Source organism: Betta splendens, chromosome 9 (assembly GCF_900634795.4).
Source record: "Betta splendens chromosome 9, fBetSpl5.4, whole genome shotgun sequence".
Classification (NCBI taxonomy): Eukaryota; Metazoa; Chordata; class Actinopteri; order Anabantiformes; family Osphronemidae; genus Betta; species Betta splendens.
In genome coordinates, this window is record NC_040889.2 from 2,777,854 (window position 1) to 2,799,384 (window position 21,531).

Sequence of the window (21,531 nt, forward strand, 5' to 3'; positions counted from 1 at the left end):
GGATTTGTTCTTGCCATTGAGCTGGCTTCTTAGGACTTGCCTTACTCGTTGGAGGTATTTGGCTGTTGCCGCATTCCTTGTTGCCTGTTCAAGGTTGCCGTTTGCCTGTGGTATTCCAAGGTACTTGTAATTGTCCTCAATGTCTGCTATTGTTCCTTCTGGGAGTGAGACCCCTTCTGTGTGGATTACCTTGCCTCTCTTTGTCACCATCCTCCCACATTTCTCGAGTCCGAATGACATCCCGATGTCCGAGCTGTAGATCCTGGTGGTGTGGATCAGCGAGTCAATGTCTCGCTCACTCTTGGCGTACAGCTTGATGTCATCCATGTAGAGGAGGTGACTTATGGTGGCCCCGTTCCGGAGTCGGTATCCGTAGCCAGTCTTGTTTATTATTTGGCTGAGGGGGTTCAGACCTATGCAGAACAGCAGTGGGGACAGTGCATCTCCTTGGTATATGCCACATTTCCTATATATATATATATATATATATATATATATATATATACTGTATATATATATATATATATAGATATATATATATATCTATAGGGGAGTATATGATCTCTTATATTCTATAGGATTATCTATATCTCTATATATATATTTATATATCTATATATATATATCTCTCCTGTATATATTATTAGACTGTAAGATCAATCTATATGTTACTAGAGAGTCTATCTAATATTTTCTACCTCTCTAATTCTCTCTAATCTTTCCTCTATATATTTCTCTCGCCTACTTATATATATATATATATATATATATATATCTTCTGTATATATATATATATATATATACTGTATATTTTGTACCAGACATTTGCAGCTAAAATAGTCTTTTATGTATACAGTGTATTTCTAATTAGTTTAAAGCTTTTCTGTCAGAAATAGGGACATTTCTAAGTGACCCCAAACATTTCAATGGTAGTGGGGTCTGGGGGACTTAAAATGTCTGTGGCTTCTCCACATCGTCTTAACAGAGCACCATGATTTTGTGACATGCGTATCTGTGAGACTTCGCAACCGCGAGGCAGCCACGCCCGCACTCGTGCGTAAAGACTGCAACATCACGAGAAGAGAGAGGATGCCACGATGGTATATGGGGATATAGGAGGGGCGGGGTGGTTCGCTTGAAGCAGATTTGTAATAAACGGTGGTTGGGTGAAGTAGCAGTGGGTGGAGTTACTTGAAAAGATGCTCTGGGTGTTGGAGAAGTTGTCGCCTTCGCTCACCGAGCCATGCGTAAGGAAGCGTGACCCGCCCTCGGTGAGAGGAGGATGCTCGAGGATGAGGCAGGAGCGGACAAGAGACCGGTCCATCCGCTGAGCACAGCTATGAAGATCCAGGCCGGGGGCGAGCACATTGGCGCCGGCAAGGGCGGCGAAAGCCAGGAAAGCCAGGTCATCTGTTTGCAGTGTCAGGACGAGGTGCTGAGGGTCTGTCCGGGCAGCCCGCGCAGTCCGCGCCGCGCCATCGCCACGCGCCTCTCCTCCGGATCCGCAGGTAACGGCGTCGAATGCTGCGCACGAGAAAAAAAAGGGATAAAGCACTGGAATGCACTGGTTTGCTTCTCTAGTCACCAACACAGAATCAGTGCAGTTTAGTGCATTTAAAACATTAGATTGGGTGTAAGCAATTAATTAATTTTGTAATTAATTAACAGTTATCAGGAGTTAGATGCGTTTTGTGATGACAGTGCCCACAAAAGATGAAGTTCCCTTTATTTGCATTAAAACCTCTGACATATTCTGTGTTAAAATGTCTACATCAAAAGTTAAAGACTCTCTCTCACACAGCTTATAATTCACATTTACATTCACATGAGTGAAATGAGCTCACATCTTAAATACTGTTCAAGGCAATTTAAAGTGCAATAGGATGATAAATTACAGGTGTCACTGAGGACACTGATACAGTTTCAGGGGGTGGGGGCTTGCTATAGGTTTGGTAATCCCCCCCAGCCTGTGATAAATGTGTTCTCTGTGCTGTCATTGCTCTTCTGCGATGCAGCTGTAGGTGTTAGATTAGAGAATAAGGGAGAGCAAAACTTCCCCAGGCTGTTAGATGAGCGGAAGCACTTTTATTCAGGTCAGTAAAATTCTTTAAAATAATGCATTGATAGTAAGCATAAGTTTAAATAAGCATTAGACCTGGATGCATTAGTCTCAGGAAATGACACACAAACTCTCATTATAGAATTGTTCCATTAAAGCACTTTTTTTTCTGTACATTCTCCAGTGTCGTGGGTTCGATCTCATCGTGTTGCTGGTGTCAGGCGTTACTCTGCCACAGAGGGCGATTTCATTGCATCTCTATATAAACGAGTGCATCGAGGCCCTAAAGCTGCCAGGCTTGTGGATTTTACTCCCTTAACTCTGCCAAGGTCATGAGATTTTCTCCATGTAGCAGTACTGTAAGTGCGGCGCAGGGCACTCGCTAACCCCTGCAGGATTAGGAGTTTCATTCCTGTTACGCTGCAGGGTCATGGCTTTGGGGGCTTAGTGGGCACTTTTGTATCTGTAAAATATATAATGTCCAGAAATCATCCATTAAAGAAGAAGTTGCTTTAAATCTAATAGTCACTTGATTTAAAAAATAAATCAATGGCACTGCTGCACTGTGAATTAGCTCAGATAAGAGTGTGGGCTCATAGTTTATACAGTATATTATGAGTTATGTGTGTACGCTTCTGTTATAGACCGCGAGCCCAGCAGCAGCAGCTACAATGTCTCTTCAGGAACCTTCTACAGCTGTGTCAGTCAGATCACCATTGGTACGTACTGTTCACTTTTTGTCCTGACTCACTGAGAATAAAGACTCTTGTTTATGTGGTAGGATTAATTTGCACCTTACCCTCTTACCTTATAGCTGAGCCAACTTGCCAAAATTTCGACATGTGCAGTGCTCAAACATACTTATGCAACACAGGACTTTTTGTATTCATCGTCACATGGAACAACATGGCTATCGGCTCTGTCAGACAAGAGATGGCCAAATATTACTTAAAAATACATAAACATTTTATGGCAAGTAAAGGTTTGTCTCTCTGTTTCTGTTCAGATTGTCTTTACGTTATGAAGTCGTAACAAATAAGTACTGTTCATTAAGAAAGCCATCATTATAGAACGGTTCTGTATCACATGGGAAGGGTTGGATTTAGAATGAAGTAAGCAAATTAATGATTTCCTCCTAACATGCAGTCTTGTTTGTACTCTACTGTATGTCAGTCATTGTTTGCTGCATAGTGCATTGTTGATAAAGTGTCTAAAATAATTTCCCTATCTGTCAAAATACTGCAAACTCCTGCGCTTTGCAGTATTTCTATTTTTATTTAGAGCCACAACTGATTAAGAAAACAAGCTGAAAGGACTGTAGTCGGTGACTTCTCTCCGTGCAACCAACAACAACTGTGTAATGAAGGGCTGAGGGAGAGAGCTGTGGAGTTTGGAGTCTCACCCTTATGGTTTTACAAAGGGGAAAGGATCTATAGCCCCACACTCATCAAAAAGACTTAGAGTGCCGTCTGTGATTTAAAAGCCCTGGCCTTGTTTGGGAGGAAAGTACCAGTCAGCATCGTAGGATCTTAAAAGTGCTAATCGATTAGGATCTTCCATTATTCCACTCTTCACTCGTCGTTGGAGGAGTTTACTGCAATTTTCCTGCATCCCTTGAAATGAGCGTTGCTTGGATATTTACATATTTGCGTTAATTGTCAGTTTTGAAAATGCCGTAGCTTGACACATTTGGAAAAACCATCATCTTCTAGCTGGTCCAGGCCGTCCAGGTAGTTTCATATTTAATTTCAGAGGGTCAGTGCTGTCCTCACTTACATCTACAAGTGATTCAGATTTCTGCCTTGGGGTGCCAGGAATGAAACTATACAAAGAATAGCCCCTGGTTACCTTCCTACAGTATAGTAATATAGTGTAGTCTTTTTAGGTGGAGGATTTTCTTCCCACCACATAGGCCTTCCATCTACCACTAGTCCATCACTACTGTAGTCAATGTTAATAGTTCAGTGCGGCCCAGATACCTGCACCTGCGTTTGTTTTCTTACCTCCGGTGTCAGGAAGTGGAGGTGCTACATATCTGGGACTGCCTCTCCTCTGAGAGCCACGCGGGCACTTTTTTCTGATGACTGCGACACAGATAGTGCTTATAACACACTATCGCCGACAAGACTGCCCGCACCCATGAGTTTTGGAGGTCGTTCCGTGGAACGCCAGGTGTAGATTACCGGCCTTTCAGCCCCGCTAGTGTTTCAGGTGACTTTCACCGGGCATCAACTGGATGCTGCTGCCAGTAATTGGCTGGTTTGGTTGCACATGGGCGGTACCTGTGAGTTGTGTTGACCTGGTGAACGTGCAGATTCAGCTGCACTTATCGTTAGGAGAGAAGTAGTAACTCTTAGCAAAAGCAGGCATTGCAGCCAAGGTGGCGCCAATACATACAGCACCCTCAGAACTCAGAGGCCAATATCTGTACCAAGGTTTTTTTACTGTAAGTATGCAAAGTAGGACAGACAGGATGAATATGGGCTAGAGGCCATGACCAATCAATCAAATGAGGTTCAAATGAGGTGTGAAACAGCCCGAACACTCACAGCGCCAGTTTAATTCGATTAGGCAGGAAGTCGTGAACATGGAGGAAAAACAACTCTCTTTTACTTTGAATTTCAAGATGTGCACAGACGAGTTGGTGTGTCAGAGTAGTCTCTCTGCTGCAAATGAGTTAAAATGAGAGCTGATATGCCCAAACAAAAACATTCACTTTCTGCAGTGAAAGCCACTTTTTATTTATTTGCAGAACTCATAGCTGCAGAACAGCTGATAACTATGGCCTGGATTTACCCCAGACCCCCCTTCCCCAGCTGAAAGTGCTCTGTGAAGAGGAAGCTGGGAGGCTCAGGGACTGCCAGGCATTCCTCTACTCTGCTCTAGTATTGATCTGAGTGTGTTTGCTCATTGCTGATGTTCCTCCAAAATCTGCTGGGCTATACGGGATAGGGGAGGCGAAGGGGGGGGGGGGGGGGGGGGGTGCATTCCCCAGTTCCACCCGTCCCCAGTGCGCTACTGTACATAGCGATGCATGGGCGGTAGGCAGAAGAAACTACTAAAACTTTATATACTATTTTCAGGGACTCTAAACAGGAGTTAGTTCTCTCAAATTCTGCAACAATTGGAAAGTCGGGGAAAAAAAACGAGCCATAAATATCAGTGCCTTGATCTTCAGATCACCACGAGATAATGTGCTCTAACAGCCAGGGAAACTGAGCTTACCTGCCTGGTGAAAACCGATGCCTGCTGAGATGAAATCGAAGGCCGGAGGCAAGCCGAGCTGGCTCAGCAGTCTTCAGGTACATGTAAAGAAACATGAGGAGAAGAGAGGGGGAAACATGGTGGTCTGTCTGGGTCTTCAGGCAGATGTTGCAATAAGAGGGCCACCTTTGTCATACAGCATTTGCCCATTTTAAACTTGCTGTTGACCTATTTTGCCATTAGAGGACAACATTACAGTAGGATAATAGCTTCTCACACAGGGCTCTGAGGATTGTGTGACATTTCCGTTTTCAACTGTGGTCCCTATGCAGGGATCGACCTTGGGGGTCAAGTGGCCATCGAGTTCTCCCACTGGAAGAGTCCCATGGCGGCCCATGGCCAGGACCTGCCAAGCCCGGATTGCGTTCGCTCGGAGGCCTCCGCTGTCCCACCCATCAGCGAGCACCTTGAGCCGGTGTCGTGCCCGGCGTCGCTGTCCGTCACGCCACTGCCCACCTGCAGCGCCAGCCAGGAGACGCTCTGCGACAGCAGCACAAGTAAAGGCACTAAAAGTGTCCAGGTGTCACACTCATACATTAAATCAAGAACAAAATGTGTTCTGCAGCAGACACCGTGGATCATATATCACATATCTTATACCCTTAGACTCCACTTAAGTATTTGTAATATTAGGATTGAAATTTCATTTGATATGTCACGAAAGAGGCCAATTCAGCTGTTCACAAAAGTCAAAGGGTTCAACTGCATGAAATGCACGGTTTTTCCACTGCAGAGCAGTGAGCTGAGCATATCAGCACAGGGGTCATCTCCGTCCAGTATGCACAGACAAGACCGCATAATGTAGACTGCCATCGATGAATACGAACGAAAGCCTGGAAGCAGTTGAAGCAGTTCTCGCCCATTTGTGAAAAGTGTGTCGTGAAGAAAGTCATGTCTGTGGGGATGGTGACCCCCATGTCATTGTGTACACGATGACGGCACGTTGCAGGTGTTCTCCCTATGCAGGGGAAGGGAAGCAGTAACACAAAAAGGAAATGTGTACATAAGTTAATGAAATTAATTTCAATATATATACGTGACAGATTAGTTGTGTATTTTGGCCCACAATTGTTACAGGATACCGGATTTAGGGTGGAGACCAGTGAGGGCATATTATTTGTGTGTGTGTGTGTGTGTGTGTGTGTGTGTGTGTGTGTGTGTGTGTGTGTGTGTGTGTGTGTGTGTGTGTGTGTGTGCGTGTGCGTGTGCGTGTGCGTGTGCGTGTGTGTGCCCTTGAGTGTTCATCATCCCAGGTACACACTGCCGCTGTCACCCGTGCCAACTGTCATTGTTTTGCTCTACAGCAACACTGACACAACTGGACCTTTTTTCTGATTGGCTGCTGCCAGAGCAACCTGACCTCTGATTGGCTGTCAGGGAAGCCTGGCTGCTGATTATCTGCATGCACGTCTTCTCTCTCTCTCTCTCTCTCTCTCTCTCCCCCTCTCTCTCCTGCTCTCTCTCCATCTGTGTAAACATCCTGCTCATTCTTGTATTTTTTTGAGACACCAACTTTGACAGACGTTTTTCCTGCCATTTAATGGCGTCAGTGTCTGCGTGCGCGCGTGTGTAGGGTGATTTCTGGATGGATCGCTGCAGTGGTGAGGAGCGAGAAGTGAAAAGTAGGGATGCTGGTTTCCCTCGTGGGACGTTGTGTTTGTTTATTTCCCTCAGTGAAGTCATTTCCACGTTGATGCTGGGGAAAGGAGGGCTGAGTGCCAAGTGTGTGTTCATGCGTGTGCACACGGGGAAGAGACTTCTGGTTGTTTTGGCGTCCGCTGCAGCTCCACTGGAAAGCCCCTCTTATCTCTTCCCCTTTGAGGGTTGATGCTACCTCTCTTCACCTTTGCGGGGTGAGTGTTCTCAAGTTGCCTTTGCGAAAAAGGCAGATTTGTTTTTTACTCTTTCACCTGCCGCTGCGTTCTAATGCATGGGTCTCTCTTCATCTCTTACGTGCGGGTCCCTGTAACCACGCAAACATTTGACCTTCAAATTCTCATTTCCTCTCTGAGACGTCCCACTTTCTCATCAATTTAAATGTGATTTTTCTTTTCTTCATCCACTATAATGTAGGAGTTCTAAGACACAGAAATGGGTCATGTCTCTGTGAGGATTGTGTGTGTGTTTGTGTGTGTTCTGCGATCGTGTCATCGAGAGCACCGGTAGCGGGTTGGCGGATGTGAAATCTCTTTTTCTTGGTATCTGGGAGAACACGCAACTCTCCCCATTCACCTCGGAGCATTGACGGGTACGTCCACATGGAACGAACGCTTGCTCCCTACAAGTGAGTGACACCGGATCTCCTTGGCAACGCATTAGGCGCCCCCACCACCTTCCATCCTTTTCCTTTTTCTATCTCCAGCTGTAATCTTTTAGAGCATCCTCAGAGGCAGCTCTCATCTCCAAGGGGGGTCCTGTGTAGCAAAGAACCATATAATGTTTTTAAGCAAAGAACATAATTATTTGTTGTAGACACAATAGGTCTCTTTACCTGCATAAACACAGCACTCTGTGACCTATACTGTATGCAGCGAGCTGCTGTATGCTGTCTTGCCCAGATCCCAATTCATCTCATACTCATCTGACTATTACTAATACTATCACTAATACGCCACCAGATGATGTTACATATTGTGTCATGCGCCTTCGCTTATGTTGTGCTACTGCAGACTAAATGAATCAATAAGATGCAAACGTGATGTTTTTTAGTGACAAGCACGGGTCAAGCTTTGTAAGAATTGGATCTAACGCTGGAGATGAGGAAAAAAATGACTCTTTGCAGACGATGGTGACCTACTGTTGGGTTGTTAATCTACATCTTGGCGTTAGCTGCTGAAGATCCGAAGCTGAAGCTCACTAAAGCGACTGTAATAAGTAGCGTTATTGGCAAATATTGTACTCGTGCTTTTCTGCCTCCGCAGCTTTCAGTACCTCGGTTGTGGCTCCGGTTGCAGACCTGTCCATAGCGCCAAAAAGTTTGATGGACGCATTGTCCGTCCCTGCTCTGGCCACAGCATCGTCATGTAGGCTGGGCTGTATATAGTTCTATGAGTGCCCATATTAATAGAAAGCAGTGTCTCTCCTCATTAATGAGGCAGACGAAAAGGAGCGGTGGGGTGCGTCTTGAATACAGCCAGGTGGAGTTATTCATACTATTCATTAAAAATTACTACAGTAATACTAGGTTCTGGTTCAAGTGTTTTAATTACGCGGCATTGTCCACAGATCCGGTTTGGATAGCTAATCTCCAACATGATAAGATGTTTTCACCATGGAAACCGAGCACAGGCCCCTTCACGTAGGCTTATGTTAATGTTCCACAGTATCAATGGCTGATTAAGAGCTGAGATGCTTCTGCAAGCTTCATCAGTATCAGCAGAGAAAATGTACCTGAGTCACTTTTGGTGTCACAAACGCAATTTGTAAATTTGCTGTGAGTCTTTAAATTTAAATATTCCTTTAAACAACATTTCAAATGGTGTGTGACAGTAAGTTGCATTTGGCAACTGCAAGAGGTTTTACAACTTTTCTGTTAACACACTCTGCATCTAGAGGGGGGCTATAATATATCAGCCTTGATTGACAGACTGGCTAATCAATAGCAGCGACTCAGTCAATGCTTTTGCCAGTTGCTGATGTTGTTGGTGCTCAGAGCTCCTCATGGGCAGTTTTCACTGTGAGCTCCGGTCTGTGATGCAATGTTTCAAATTGTGTATTAAGACTCGGAAATGCAGTCAGAGAATGTTCCCTGTGCCCTTTAGGTGTGAGTTTATCTCTACATGGGTCTGAGCCCCAGCGGCAGAGCCCCCACCGACGCAACGTTCCGCTGCAGTCCTCAGCCTCCGGCTACCAGGCGACGGACAGACCCCTTGCCTTCTCCATCCGTGCGAAGGCGATCATCATGGAGGACACCTCAGCTGAAGCGCCCGACTCAAGCACTCAGGATGAGGGGCCTCCCCTAGGTGAGACCCCGTGTTGGTCTACAGTGAAACACTGGGATGCATGTAAGAGTTGAAATGAGGGTGTGTGGATCTAAAAAAATAAACAGGGCGCACCTGCGTCTGTGGATCAGACTCTGGAAACCTGCACTAGACTGAGACATTATTTGTTGTTTCAGTTGTCATTAACTCTATAACACATGTAGGTTAACAAGCAAGCGTCTCTCCTCCAGCTGCGAGGGACGTTAATGTGCTTCTTGAGAGGGAAAGAACGGTGAGCAGCAGCAGCCCGACCGGAGACAACGACTCCACCCTACTGAACCCGGCGACCCACAGCAGCATCCTGGACGACAACACAAAGTCAGACGCTGGCGTCCCCGAGGTCAGACTCAGCCTCTGAGCCATCGCTCTGTTTTTCGTCCCCACATACAGTAATCCCTTCACATCCACTCATTATTATCGCTTTGCTGGTCTTTTTCCAGGGTAGGAGCAGGTACAGTGGTCTCTGCTTCAGTGATGGAAAGAGTCGCATCGATTACATCCTGGTCTATAGGAAGTCCAGCGCACAGTCCGAGAAGAGGGAGGTGTTTGAAAGGAATGTCCGTGCAGAGGGCCTACACATGGAAAAGGAGGTAAAGAAGCAAACTAATGCTCAGCGCTAACATGTACATCACCTCCATGGCCACCCTTCATGCACTGATAGCTGAGTGAGAGGCTGTTGGGCTACACATCACATGGACAAAACAGACGTGCTGATGGAAGTTGTCTCCCTGCCTTGTGGCACGTTGACTTCTTGTTTAGTCAAAGTGCCACTTAAAGAGAAAATGTCTATATTGCTTTGTGTGTGTGTGTGTGTGTGTGTGTGTGTGTGTGTGTGTGTGTGTGTGTGTGTGTGTGTGTGTGTGTGTGTGTGTGTGTGTGTGTGTGTGTGTGTGTGTGTGTGTGTTGAGGTCATTATCTGGAACATGCAGGGGAAGACAATGGTTCTTGTCTCCTTCAACAGCCCGCTTGTTTTAGTTCCTTGAGTCATTCTGTTATTTTCAGGTCTATTTACAGTTACAGTAGCTGCTGATTCATGACTCCCACTCTTGTCAGACATTCAGGCATAAAAGGTGAGAAGGAGGCCAACCCCACTGCCCGCATCACTAGTGCAAAGCGTGTCAACGCCGTTTTGCTTTTGTGGTTGCTTGTCCTCCAGGCGTCTTTAACGAACAGCGACGTGATTTTTCTCAAGCTCCACGCACCGTGGGACGTGCTGTGCCGCTACGCGGAGCTGATGAACATCCGGATGCCTTTCAGGTGAGAGCATCAAGAAATCAGCACAGACCCAGCCTTAAAACGGAGTCTGATAAAAGTGTGAACGCTCTACTTTTCGCACTCCAGGAGGAAAATTTTTTACATGCACAGACGGCACAAGTTTATGAGCAGGTGGGTTCCCGGTTTGGGTCGAGGGTGGTGGCGGGAGGAAATTAGCTGACGGGGCGGCTTTAACAGAAAAATCTCATTTGCAGGATGGAAAAGCGCATCAACAAATTTCGCGGCTGGCTTCCCCGCAAGCCCATGAAGTTCGACAACAACACTCTGCCGGACCTGGAGGAGAACGAGAGCTTCACCGCCCCCTTCAGTCGGTCGAGGATACATCAGTGAGCTCCACAGACCTCATGATCATAGAACTTGATCTTCTCCTCCTTCTGTTCTTTTTGCCACTTGACATCAGTTGTCTTTCTTACAAATTGTCAGAAATGCGCGCGCGCACACACACACACACACACACACACACACACACACACACACACACACACACACACACACACACACACACTTTCTTTTGCAGCTTGACAGGACTCCAGCACATTAACTGTCTTGTTTCACTGCAGTTTCATCATCCACAACAAAGACAGTTTTTTCAGCAACGCCACGAGAAGTCGGATCGTGCATCACATCCTCCAAAGGGTCAGATACGAGGAAGGGAAGAATAAGATGGGTGAGTTTGATATCTGGACACGGACATAAAAATTCAAGATTTACGATTCAAGATTCAAAAGACTTTATTAATCCCAGAAGGAAATTATTTTGCACACTTTGATCGCTGTCACAGTTGCAGGTACACACAAGAAGGTCGGGAGATTAAAAATAAGAATTCTAACAAATCTACACACACTCACATCTAATTACTAACTTTTATTATACATGTTATTGCACAAATGAAGATCAACCCTTACAGAAAAGAGGAAATGGACAGACTGATGGCCCCGGTAGAAAGGATCTCGGGTGGTGTTCTGTGGAGCACCTAATACTGATCAGCCTCTGGCTGAAGGTGCTGATCTTCATGATCCTCACTGAGGTGCCAGGCTTGTCCAGATGGTTGTAGGTGCGATGGAGCATAATGGCGATGATGGAGCATGATGATGAGTATGACGGCGTCATCCACTCCTAGATGGGGTTGACATGCAAACTGGAGGGGGTCGACTGAGTGTTTGACCAGAGAACGCATGGAGTCCAGGATCAGCCTCTCAAAAGCCTTCATGATGTACAGTAAGAGGTCAGAGCCACGGGTCTCTATTCATTGAGGACTCTGGGACGTGGCGTCTTATTCACTGGCACAATTGGAGGACACCACATACTGTAGCTGGGAAGCATAGACTTTCAGCACCCTTGTTCAGCTCCTTTCTCACCTGACCTGTGGTGATTGTGTGTGAGGTACTGTAGGGGTGGTTGAGCCCTGTGGGTGATGTGAATGGGGGCCTATCGTGAGCAGTGGTGGGTTTAGAGAAGAAAATGGAAGGTACTCAGACTATATCAATGAGGTGTGTCTAAGTGGCAACATCAGACTTATTATGTGCTGCTCTTCTTTTAGGACGCTCTCTTTTTTTTCATTCCAGGGCTTAACCGTCTTTTGAGCAATAATTCCTATGAAGCGGCTTTCCCCCTTCATGAGGTAAATCCAACAGATCCCGTCCTCCTGTAACCACGCCTGTCTCGGGGCCCTTCCATGCACTGACACTGACTTTCTCCACGGCCACATTGCGACAGGGGAGCTACCACAGCAAAAATCCTGTCCGAACGCACGGCGCCGAGAACCACCGTCACCTGCTGTACGAGTGCTGGGCCTGGTGGGGGGTCTGGTACAAATACCAGCCGCTGGACCTCATCAGGTAGCGACGGCAAACCCACTGCAGTTGCTCAGCGGCGGGACAACGCTGCTGACGAGTGTGTGCTGCCATTGCAGGAGATATTTCGGGGAGAAGATCGGGCTGTACTTCGCGTGGCTCGGCTGGTACACGGGGATGCTCTTTCCCGCCGCATTGGTTGGCCTTCTGGTATTCCTGTACGGCATCTTCACTTTGGAGCACTGCCAGGTCAGGTAAACACACCGTCTCTATGCTGATCAGACATTTTATTACTATATACTATTATTATCTGGGACAGAGAAATAATCAATATGGTTTTAGATGAACACTTGATTTTCACCTTCTAAAGTGGTGCCTCAATTGGCTCAATGATTGAGGTATCTGAAATATTTGTTTTTCAGTTTAGAGGATAGAATAGAACACTAGTTGTGGCAATTTAATAATTTTTATATAAGATTGGCTGAAATATTGCTCCCTGTCCGTTTGCCAGATCGTGGGTTCAATCCTCTCAGGGAGGGGTGGCGCAAGGAAGGACATCCGGCATAAAAACTTGACAAATCTATCATTCAAATCATTTGCTGTAGCGACCTCTGATAGGATAAACCTGGAAGGAGTTACCTTTTTATTGTCTGAAATATTGCACTGTGTTCTCAGAAGAGCATAACTTCTACTGTTTCTGCTAGAGTTTGATTGGCGATAAACACCATGAGCTTTCTAAGGGTTCGATTGTGTCCATGTTTTTCCTCCAGTAAAGAAATCTGCCAGGCCACCAACGTCATAATGTGTCCCATCTGCGACCAGTACTGCCCCTACCTGAGGCTGTCCGACAGCTGCATCTACGCTAAGGTACGGTTTAGGGAATTAGGGAGCCGTGTGCGCTCGGCCTCACGAGTTAGAAAATGTGCAACCGAGCTGAATTAAAACGTAACTGAGCAAGTAAATCATTCATCCTTTTAGCCGTCAATTAAAGACGAGCCCTATGCCAAAGGGTGTTAGACTCACACAGTGTGACGAATATGAATGACCCATCTGCCCCTCTTTATTTCAGGTCACTCATCTTTTTGACAATGGGGCGACAGTTTTCTTTGCCGTATTCATGGCTGTTTGGGGTGAGTCAAGCTTACGCTGTCTGCAGGCAACAGTTGTGTTTCTTCTTTGTCATACAGATGTGGAGTGCAGCTTCAAGGTTTTCTTAAAAAAATTAATTTAAATTTTTTTAATTATTAAAAAAAAGAAATACATGGAAAAGGTTATGAAAATTAAATCAGAGGTATAGCTACAATTAAAAACCTTGCATTACAGTTGTTATATTGTTTACTTATGGAAAAGACCAGGACTAAGTCAGCGCTGAACGAGGTCCCAGGGTATGGAAGGTGCAAACAGGGAGTTTGTGCTGGGCTCATATTCGTATTCGTCACTTAAAGACACTGCAGATGACGAAGTAATGGCCGCATAGCACGGCTGGTTATACATGTCTGTGTGAGACGTCGAAGCTTCTGGAGAAAAAAAAACAGCGAGGCGTCCATTACACCCATTCATATTTTGTCTAGTCACCAAATGTAAATGTTCCCCATTTTCAGTTTTGCTTGCTGCTCATTGCAACATTGCATTATATATTTAAAGAGAGAGGTACTGTAGCATAATACTATATTTTATTGCCTTTGTGTTGGTTACATGATTCATTTCATTGTCTAAACAAAACTGCATTTAAATGTGCTCTAACATGAACTTCAGACAAAGCAAGCCAACTACTCACCAATTAGTTTCTCACCGGGGTGTTGTGCTCGGCTGTCAGATCTCCAACATCTCAGCATGAAGAGCAGAACTAAACACAGCTGGAGGGCAAAGGTCAACACACCCAGTGCAATAACAGAATTGTTAACTGTTGAGGGCAAAAGATGAAAAATGGGGTAAATATATATTTTTAAATAGAGCTGTGATTGCACAGGAAAAAAAGTGACACAATCAATCAAATCCCACTGTTACATTTACCCTTATGCAGTAACTGGAAGTAAAACATTACAGTTTGATATCCTTAAAAGAATTCAGATCTTTGCCTTTTTAAGATCTAAAGAAAAGCACTTGGGTTAGTAATATTAGTACCAGATGAGGATAGCAGTGGTGTTGACTCCCAGTGGGTGACCTCCAGCTGAGCAGATCCCAGAGTGAGGTTCTGTACAATCCCCATCGGACAGTCAGGAGAGTCCCTGTGCAGCCAGACAGAGGAGTTCATCAACTTAGGTTCTGAGAGGGATTCATCCTCTGTACATCAGTTTTATAACTGTACGTTTATGTGATGTGTAACAGGAGTCTGTGCTGAGAGCAGATTGACTTCTAGCTAGTAAAACTGGAGAAACATTAAAAGAGTTCTACTGGAAGCTACATTTTAGCCTCAACCCTCTGTACACATTTTACTGAACTAGTAATGTATTAAAAACAAATATTTGCTTTAATGTAAGAAACTCAAAGGGACACCCTCATAATAGAAAACTGTAAAAAGCTGTTTTCACAGGTGCTCAGACGAGACAGAGCCCATGTGTTTGTTGTGATTTTACGTTAGATCCCGTCAAAAAGTCAGTCTAATACTGCTTGAATCTACTGACCTTACAGTGCCAGCTGTTCAGCGGTGGAAGCTGCTCCTCCTGCTGCCGCCAGAGCACGTCTTGCTTTCAACTGCAGCTCAGAGTAAAGCTCCAGTCCCTTCATTAAAAGGTTCCTCAGAAAAACGAACCCCTGCTGGCCTCACGTGGGATACGGCGTCCATTCGCAGCAGAGCCTCCTTCCCGATCAAAGCATCTTACTCTGCTGTATGTTAAGAAGGGGCTTTGATTCAATAGAATAATAAATAACCAAAATGAACCAAAAAAACACAGCACTGAGGCTAGAAGCGTCTGATCCGAGTGAAGACTTTGCTATTGGTGACGTGCAATAAGTAAGCTATCAATAGGACTTTGTTCAGCAGTATCTCTACTCTATTTGTTCATTGCAAAGGTTGGCATTGTTGTGGAAACATCTCCTTCATAACTGACCGTGACATAGTAAGTTCGCTGGAGACAAAGGGATTCATTTTATGCCAAACACGACAATCAATGTGTCCCATTAAGCTTTGGAGGCAAGCTACCTTTGAGCAGAACAGATACACAAACATTATAAACACAGTTAAAGGGTTTCTCACACTATGCTTGGTCACATGCAGTACAATTATCCATTACATGTCACCACCAGCCTGAGCCAGTCCATTATGGTCTGTTTGGACTTTGGCTTCTGCCCTTTGAATGTTTTCAGTACCGCATGCTGTCATCTGTAGGTCACGCGTTTTTATTTTATAGCTTAGTTCTTATATTTTAATAAAAACAATTAACATGATATTTATTGAAATAGTAATATAGGCATTTTTTACAGGTATCTATAGAAGTAGTAAAGTTGTAAAGTACCATGTTGCAAAGATGCACTTGAATATTTATTTTATTTTATTTTATTTTATTTTATTTTATTTTATTTTATTTTATTTTATTTTATTTTATTTTATTTTATTTTATTTTATTTTATTTTATTTTATTTTTTTATTTATTATGTGTAATGTTAAATGGATAGGAACAAAAGATGAGATTATTACAGTACTGTACAGTAAAAATTCTGTGAAATATCTTTCACAACACAGCCCACAACTTTAAGCACATGTGCTTTAACCAACATATTTCAGACTGCTAAAGTAAAGTGGAAAGAAGTGTTGTTGTTACAGTCAAATACAATACAAGACACAGTAAAACAACAAAGTCTGAGGTTCTTACCCCAACTGGAGAGAATTATGGGAGTAGTACAGTTGTTTATGTCCTTTTCACTGGTGTTCCAGCAACAGTCTTCCTGGAGTTCTGGAAGAGACGCAGAGCCGTCCTCGCATACGATTGGGACCTCATCGACTGGGAGGAAGAGGAGGTGAAGGAGTTAGTTTGGCTGCCTTCAGACATGCACCGAAAGCCACTGTGTATCTAGACTTACAGTAGAATCACTGCACAGTTTAGCTGTAGCTGTGATATATATTTTTTTGGCTTTCAGGATGAAATACGCCCTCAGTTTGAGGCAAAATACTCCAAGAAGGAGAGAATGAACCCCATATCTGGAAAACCAGAGCCATACCAGGCCTTCACTGACAAATACAGTCGCCTCATTGTCTCAACATCAGGGATCTTCTTCATGGTGAGTTTCAGAATAAACAAAATTCAAATCCACCTTTAAATGTTGCATTTTCCTTTTTGTAATTTTTAATAGAATCTAGCATTAAAAAGACAGTATAACGACATAGGTTCTCATATCATTATAATACCAGATACTGGTGGTGATTGCTGCTGTGTTTGGCATCGTCATTTACCGCGTGATCACCGTCAGCACCTTCGCCGCCTTCGGCTGGGCTCTGATCCGGAACAATTCTCAGGTGGCGACTACGGGCACGGCGGTCTGCATCAACTTCTGTGTCATCATGCTCCTGAACGTGGTGAGGAGTCCGCTTTCCGTCAGCTGTGTATAAATAGGCAACTTTCATTCATAGCAAAAGCAGCAGCCAACAACACAAGATGCTCTATAGATCATGTTATATTACTTTTTATAAAAGGGTCTTACAGTACCTTCACCTCTAACATACCATTTGCTTTTTTTAAGCTCTATGAGAAGGTTGCTCTCCTGCTCACCAATTTAGGTAAGTTGCCTGCACCAATACAGCAACTCAGCGTTTCACACTGCTGTTAATTTACTTGAAGGTGAACCAAGAAGACACACTAATAACCATGAGAAATTCATTCTAGGGCAGGAAAATTTGCACTGACCTACGGTGAAAACGTAGATAGTTCTCTCTGTCTCTATCCCCTCACCCCAAGGCAGATGGCCGCCCACATTCAGCCTGGTTCTGCTGGAGGTTTCTTCTGAATTGGAACTAATAACAATCAAACAAGCAAACAAGAAGTAATACGCTTTGATACAAATCTCTAAGAAACACTAGGAACCAAACAAACTTACTTTAGGGAGTACCAGGTAAGAGACGGCACGTAACCCTGAAGAGACCAGCAGAGATAACACCACAAACACGGTGTAAATATCAAGTCCTTGTAGACAGAGTACAGGTGGATCCAATTGGCCTTAGACCAGTCTGTCAGGGAAAAGGAAATGTTCTCAAACAGATTTAAGAAATGAAAGCACCTCCGTAAGGACCGGGAGCACAACGGCTAACGCCCCGTCTCGGTCCTTCGCATCTGCAGAGCAACCGAGGACAGAGTCCGAGTGGGAGAACAGCTTCACCCTCAAGATGTTCCTGTTTCAGTTTGTCAACCTTAACAGTTCAACATTCTACATCGCCTTCTTTTTGGGAAGGTGAGAAAAGTCCAGCAACTCACAATTCAGCACGTGCCAAATCAATTTGCTTAGAATTGACAGTGTGAATTCATTTTTTGATGACAGTTGTTGTTTTCTGACTCTGAACTGAAAACTCTGAACTCTAAACTAGAAAGATGACTGATGTGCCTCCGTGTTTGACAGATTTACAGGCAGGCCTGGTGCATATCTACGCCTCATCAATCGCTGGAAACTGGAAGAAGTGAGTAATTGCTTTGGGTCTCAAAGGGCTCTCGGGTCCGACCGCTTTTAAACAGGACGTTATGCTGTTGGTAGATGTCCGACAACAATGCATTTAACCCCCATCAGCAGCAAAGCAACGGATATGTGCAGGGAAATAACAAAAGTCGGCGCTTTTAGGTGCTGAGCTCATGTGCTCTCACACAGGAAAGAATATGGGAAAAACTCCCTTTTTAATTTAGCGTGTTCGAGACGCTGTCAGCCTTTTTGTGGTCGCACATGAAGAAGCACAGCGAACTGATACCAATGTCCCTGCAGTGCCATCCCAGCGGCTGCCTCATCGACCTCTGCATGCAGATGGGGATCATCATGGTGCTGAAGCAGACGTGGAACAACTTCATGGAGCTTGGCTGCCCGTGAGTGAGCAAAGGGGATCAAAAAGGAAAGGACTGTTGTAAAGGAAAGCACCTGGAAACGCTGCCGTTTGTTTTGTTAGGCTGATCCAGAACTGGTGGACACGGCGGAAACTGAGGCGAGAGCACGGACCCAACGCCAAGGCCTGCTTCCCTCAGTGGGAGCGCGATTACCACCTGCAGCCCATGAACGCCTATGGGCTGTTCGATGAATACTTAGAGATGAGTAGGTTTCCGTTTTATTCAGCAGAGCACTTCATTTCAATTCATCGGCATCTGAGGCGTCCGGGACCCAAAGACCTTCACTGCGTGTGTGTGCTTGTGTTTTACAGTTTTACAATTTGGCTTCACCACCATCTTCGTGGCGGCTTTCCCGCTGGCCCCGCTCTTAGCGCTGCTCAACAACATCATCGAGATCCGCTTGGACGCCTACAAGTTTGTCACGCAGTGGCGGCGACCTCTGCCAACGCAAGCCAAAGACATAGGTAAGTCAAACGATCTACCCATTAAAAACACCGTTTTGAAGCGTACATTTGATACACGCCTCGCTGTGTGCTGCAGGGATCTGGTATGGTATTCTGGAGGGCATTGGCATCTTGTCCGTCATCACCAACGCCTTCGTCATCGCCGTTACCTCAGACTTCATCCCTCGCCTTGTTTACGCCTACAAGTACGGGCCGTGTGCGGGTCAGGGCCGGGCCGGGGAGGGGTGAGTGATGATTAAGCGCCGATCATGTTGTTAATTAAAGGATTGGGTTTTTTTATAGACGTGTTGTGTGTTGTGTTCCCCAGCTGTATGATGGGTTATGTCAACGCCAGCCTGTCGGTGTTCCGAGTGTCTGACTTTGAGAAGAGATCAGAGCCCAGGACAAATGGCACTGAGCTGTTCGGAGAGGCTGTGAAATACTGCAGGTAGAGTTCCTACAGGTGTTTTGGGGATTCTAAGCTGATTTTCCCCGAGCCTTTTAAATCCGCTCTGTGGTTAGATAGCAGTGTGTGATGAACTTTGACAATTCAACACCCTAGGTATCGTGACTACAGGGAGCCTCCAGATTCTGCTGAGCCCTACTCATACACGCTGCAGTTCTGGCATGTACTGGCAGCCCGGCTGGCATTCATCATTGTGTTTGAGGTCAGATCTTGTCTTGATCACTTACTTTAGGCACCAGGCAAGGGTTGGAATTTTAATTTTAATTGTGAATTTAATCTTTGTATATTTTCTTAGACATTAGCTTTTTACCCTAAATGATTACAATAAGCCTCTTGCCCATAGCCAGCTGGGTTAGGCTCCAGCACCCCCCTGACCCCGCGTTAGGGAATAAGCGGCTTAGAAAATGGATGGATGGATGCATGGATGATTACAATAACCTTTAGTGTGATTAACTGATTAATCGGATTAAGTAATCTTATCCAACAAACAACAACATTACAATTTCAGGTAACTTTCCTCTTTCCATTGCAGCATATGGTCTTCACTATCAAGACCCTGATTGCGTACCTGATTCCAGACCTTCCCAAAGACCTGCGGGACCGTATGCGCAGGGAGAAGTACCTTATCCAGGAGATGATGTATGAGGCCGAGCTGGAGAGGCTGCAGAAGGAGAAAAATGAAAAGAAGAAGAAGAAGAAAGACAGGCCCCATCACAAGGAATGGCCCTGAATGTACCCAACCATTCCGGTTCAAGGTTACTCAGCTCTGTTTATGCCCGGAGTTTCCAAAAGCGAGTGAATTTAACTATAAACATTAAAACTCAATAAATGCAGGACCACTTAAATTCTGACACATCAGAAGACAATACAATAATGGATGTTTTATCATAAATCTCTCCTATTTCCAGCTTGTCCGCTCAGGTGTGCTGCACACAGGAAGGAGAGAGGCGCTGGGTCTCCCGCATGTCCGCATCATCCTCGTATCTTCTTCATGTCATGTCAGAGCAGCGCCCCCGCGTGGACAGTGGTAAAAGTGCTCCCAACAGCATTGCAGAATGGACAGACCCCTTCTGAACGGATGTATTCTTTAACACTTAGCAGGTTTTGCTGCCCATCACTTTTCTCTCTGGACTCTCAATAAGTGTACATCTTCAGATGCTGAATGTAGATTTCAAGCAAGACTCTTGACTATTGTGTTAGATGAGAGAATTAGACTCTCTCAAGCTTACTGAACATTAAACTCTGTTTACATTTCTCCTCAATTGTTGAGTTCATGTTTTGCATTATTGTAAATAAAAGATATTTAAATGAATGCCAGGCCATCTGCTCTGCTAAAGTGTAGTGCAACAAAAGACTGAAATGACTCAAAGGACAATGTCAAAGGTTTTTACAAGCCTCCTATTGTTAGTCAGTAGCACAGATGTATTAATTGTATTTAATATTGCTTTTATTTACTTTATGTTAATATGTGTCTCTGCTTCTACCAGAAAACCTGAAAATGACATCATCTAGAAGAGTTTATGTTTTACTCCATCAAGGTGTCAAGGTTACTCCTCCAGATGACCTAACCTGAGTCACCTCCAGATGATGTCAGCATGTGTTTCAGTTTGAAGTTAAAAAAAGCTGGTGAAACAAAATGTATTTTATCCAAGCCATGGCAGCGTGTCCACAATTTGCCTATAACACAAATGCTTTCCATTTGAATTTAGATTGATAATTGCTTTAATAAACATTATTTATTGTAAAGAATCTTGACCTTATGTGTTACTTAATATATATTTACAGAAAACGTGTCTTACGGTTGACACGTACTGTGTTGAGCGATGTATAACTAACATCCTACACTTATATGCAAAGTTTTACTGGCAAATGTACAAGCTTTACAAGTATGTTTAATGTAGTCTTATATTTATTATTATATATACTATTATTATTCTGCTGTTGAATATTTTGCAGCTCTGCAAAAATGTAAAATGAGATCACAGTAAATACTTTATGTTTTTAAAAAGCTTGTTTTTGCAGCTGTGTGCCCTCAACACTTTGTACTGTACTAACTGAAGGCTTGTGACAAGAAAGATTACAGAGCTGATTTTAAGATGTCAGGTTGTTAGTTACCAGTGACATAAATGAGCTAAAGACGTATGTCTTCTTTCTTACCACCAGAGGGAGGTATGTTACAACTCGTTACAGCTTTACCGTTTAGGTCAACTATGCTTAAATTAATGCCCAAAATA

At 44.4% G+C, this 21,531-nt stretch overlaps 1 protein-coding gene across 4 annotated transcripts; it reads left to right on the plus strand.

The window, feature by feature from the left end:
- The first annotated feature begins 1,068 nt into the window (after window positions 1–1,068).
- LOC114861299 (anoctamin-4-like) lies at window positions 1,069–21,046 on the plus strand. 4 transcript variants are annotated; one of them, XR_003786776.3, is made up of 29 exons: window positions 1,069–1,508; window positions 2,704–2,778; window positions 5,596–5,820; window positions 9,085–9,285; window positions 9,495–9,643; window positions 9,744–9,893; window positions 10,460–10,560; window positions 10,645–10,689; window positions 10,773–10,904; window positions 11,139–11,245; window positions 12,144–12,199; window positions 12,295–12,416; window positions 12,491–12,625; window positions 13,142–13,238; window positions 13,441–13,501; window positions 16,246–16,328; window positions 16,449–16,589; window positions 16,720–16,884; window positions 17,049–17,085; window positions 17,642–17,753; window positions 17,919–17,976; window positions 18,273–18,370; window positions 18,451–18,593; window positions 18,700–18,852; window positions 18,929–19,076; window positions 19,160–19,279; window positions 19,394–19,499; window positions 19,830–20,088; window positions 20,206–21,046. XR_003786776.3 is itself a non-coding variant. In XM_029160361.3 (29 exons), the coding sequence occupies exons 1-28, from the start codon at window positions 1,283–1,285 to the stop codon at window positions 20,025–20,027; spliced, it is 3,444 nt and encodes a 1,147-aa protein (XP_029016194.1). In that variant the 5' UTR covers window positions 1,070–1,282; the 3' UTR covers window positions 20,028–20,052; window positions 20,206–21,046. The 4 variants fall into 4 exon arrangements, 3 of the variants coding, with proteins under 3 accessions (XP_029016194.1, XP_029016195.1, XP_029016196.1); XM_029160361.3 differs by having other exon boundaries at window positions 1,070–1,508; window positions 19,830–20,052; XM_029160362.3 differs by lacking the exons at window positions 1,069–1,508; window positions 2,704–2,778; window positions 5,596–5,820 and adding an exon at window positions 6,587–7,176 and having other exon boundaries at window positions 19,830–20,052.
- Window positions 21,047–21,531: the final 485 nt, after the last annotated feature.

What these genes read in the sequence shown, in the direction of transcription:
- LOC114861299 (XM_029160361.3), top strand. Translation starts at nt 1,283, where the DNA reads ATGCTCGAGGATGAGGCAGGAGCGGACAAGAGACCGGTCCATCCGCTG. An exon ending in CAGACGCTGGCGTCCCCGAG is followed by an intron (nt 9,644 to 9,743) that starts GTCAGACTCAGC and finishes GTCTTTTTCCAG; the next exon opens with GGTAGGAGCAGGTACAGTGG. An exon ending in TCTCCTGCTCACCAATTTAG is followed by an intron (nt 17,086 to 17,641) that starts GTAAGTTGCCTG and finishes TCGCATCTGCAG; the next exon opens with AGCAACCGAGGACAGAGTCC.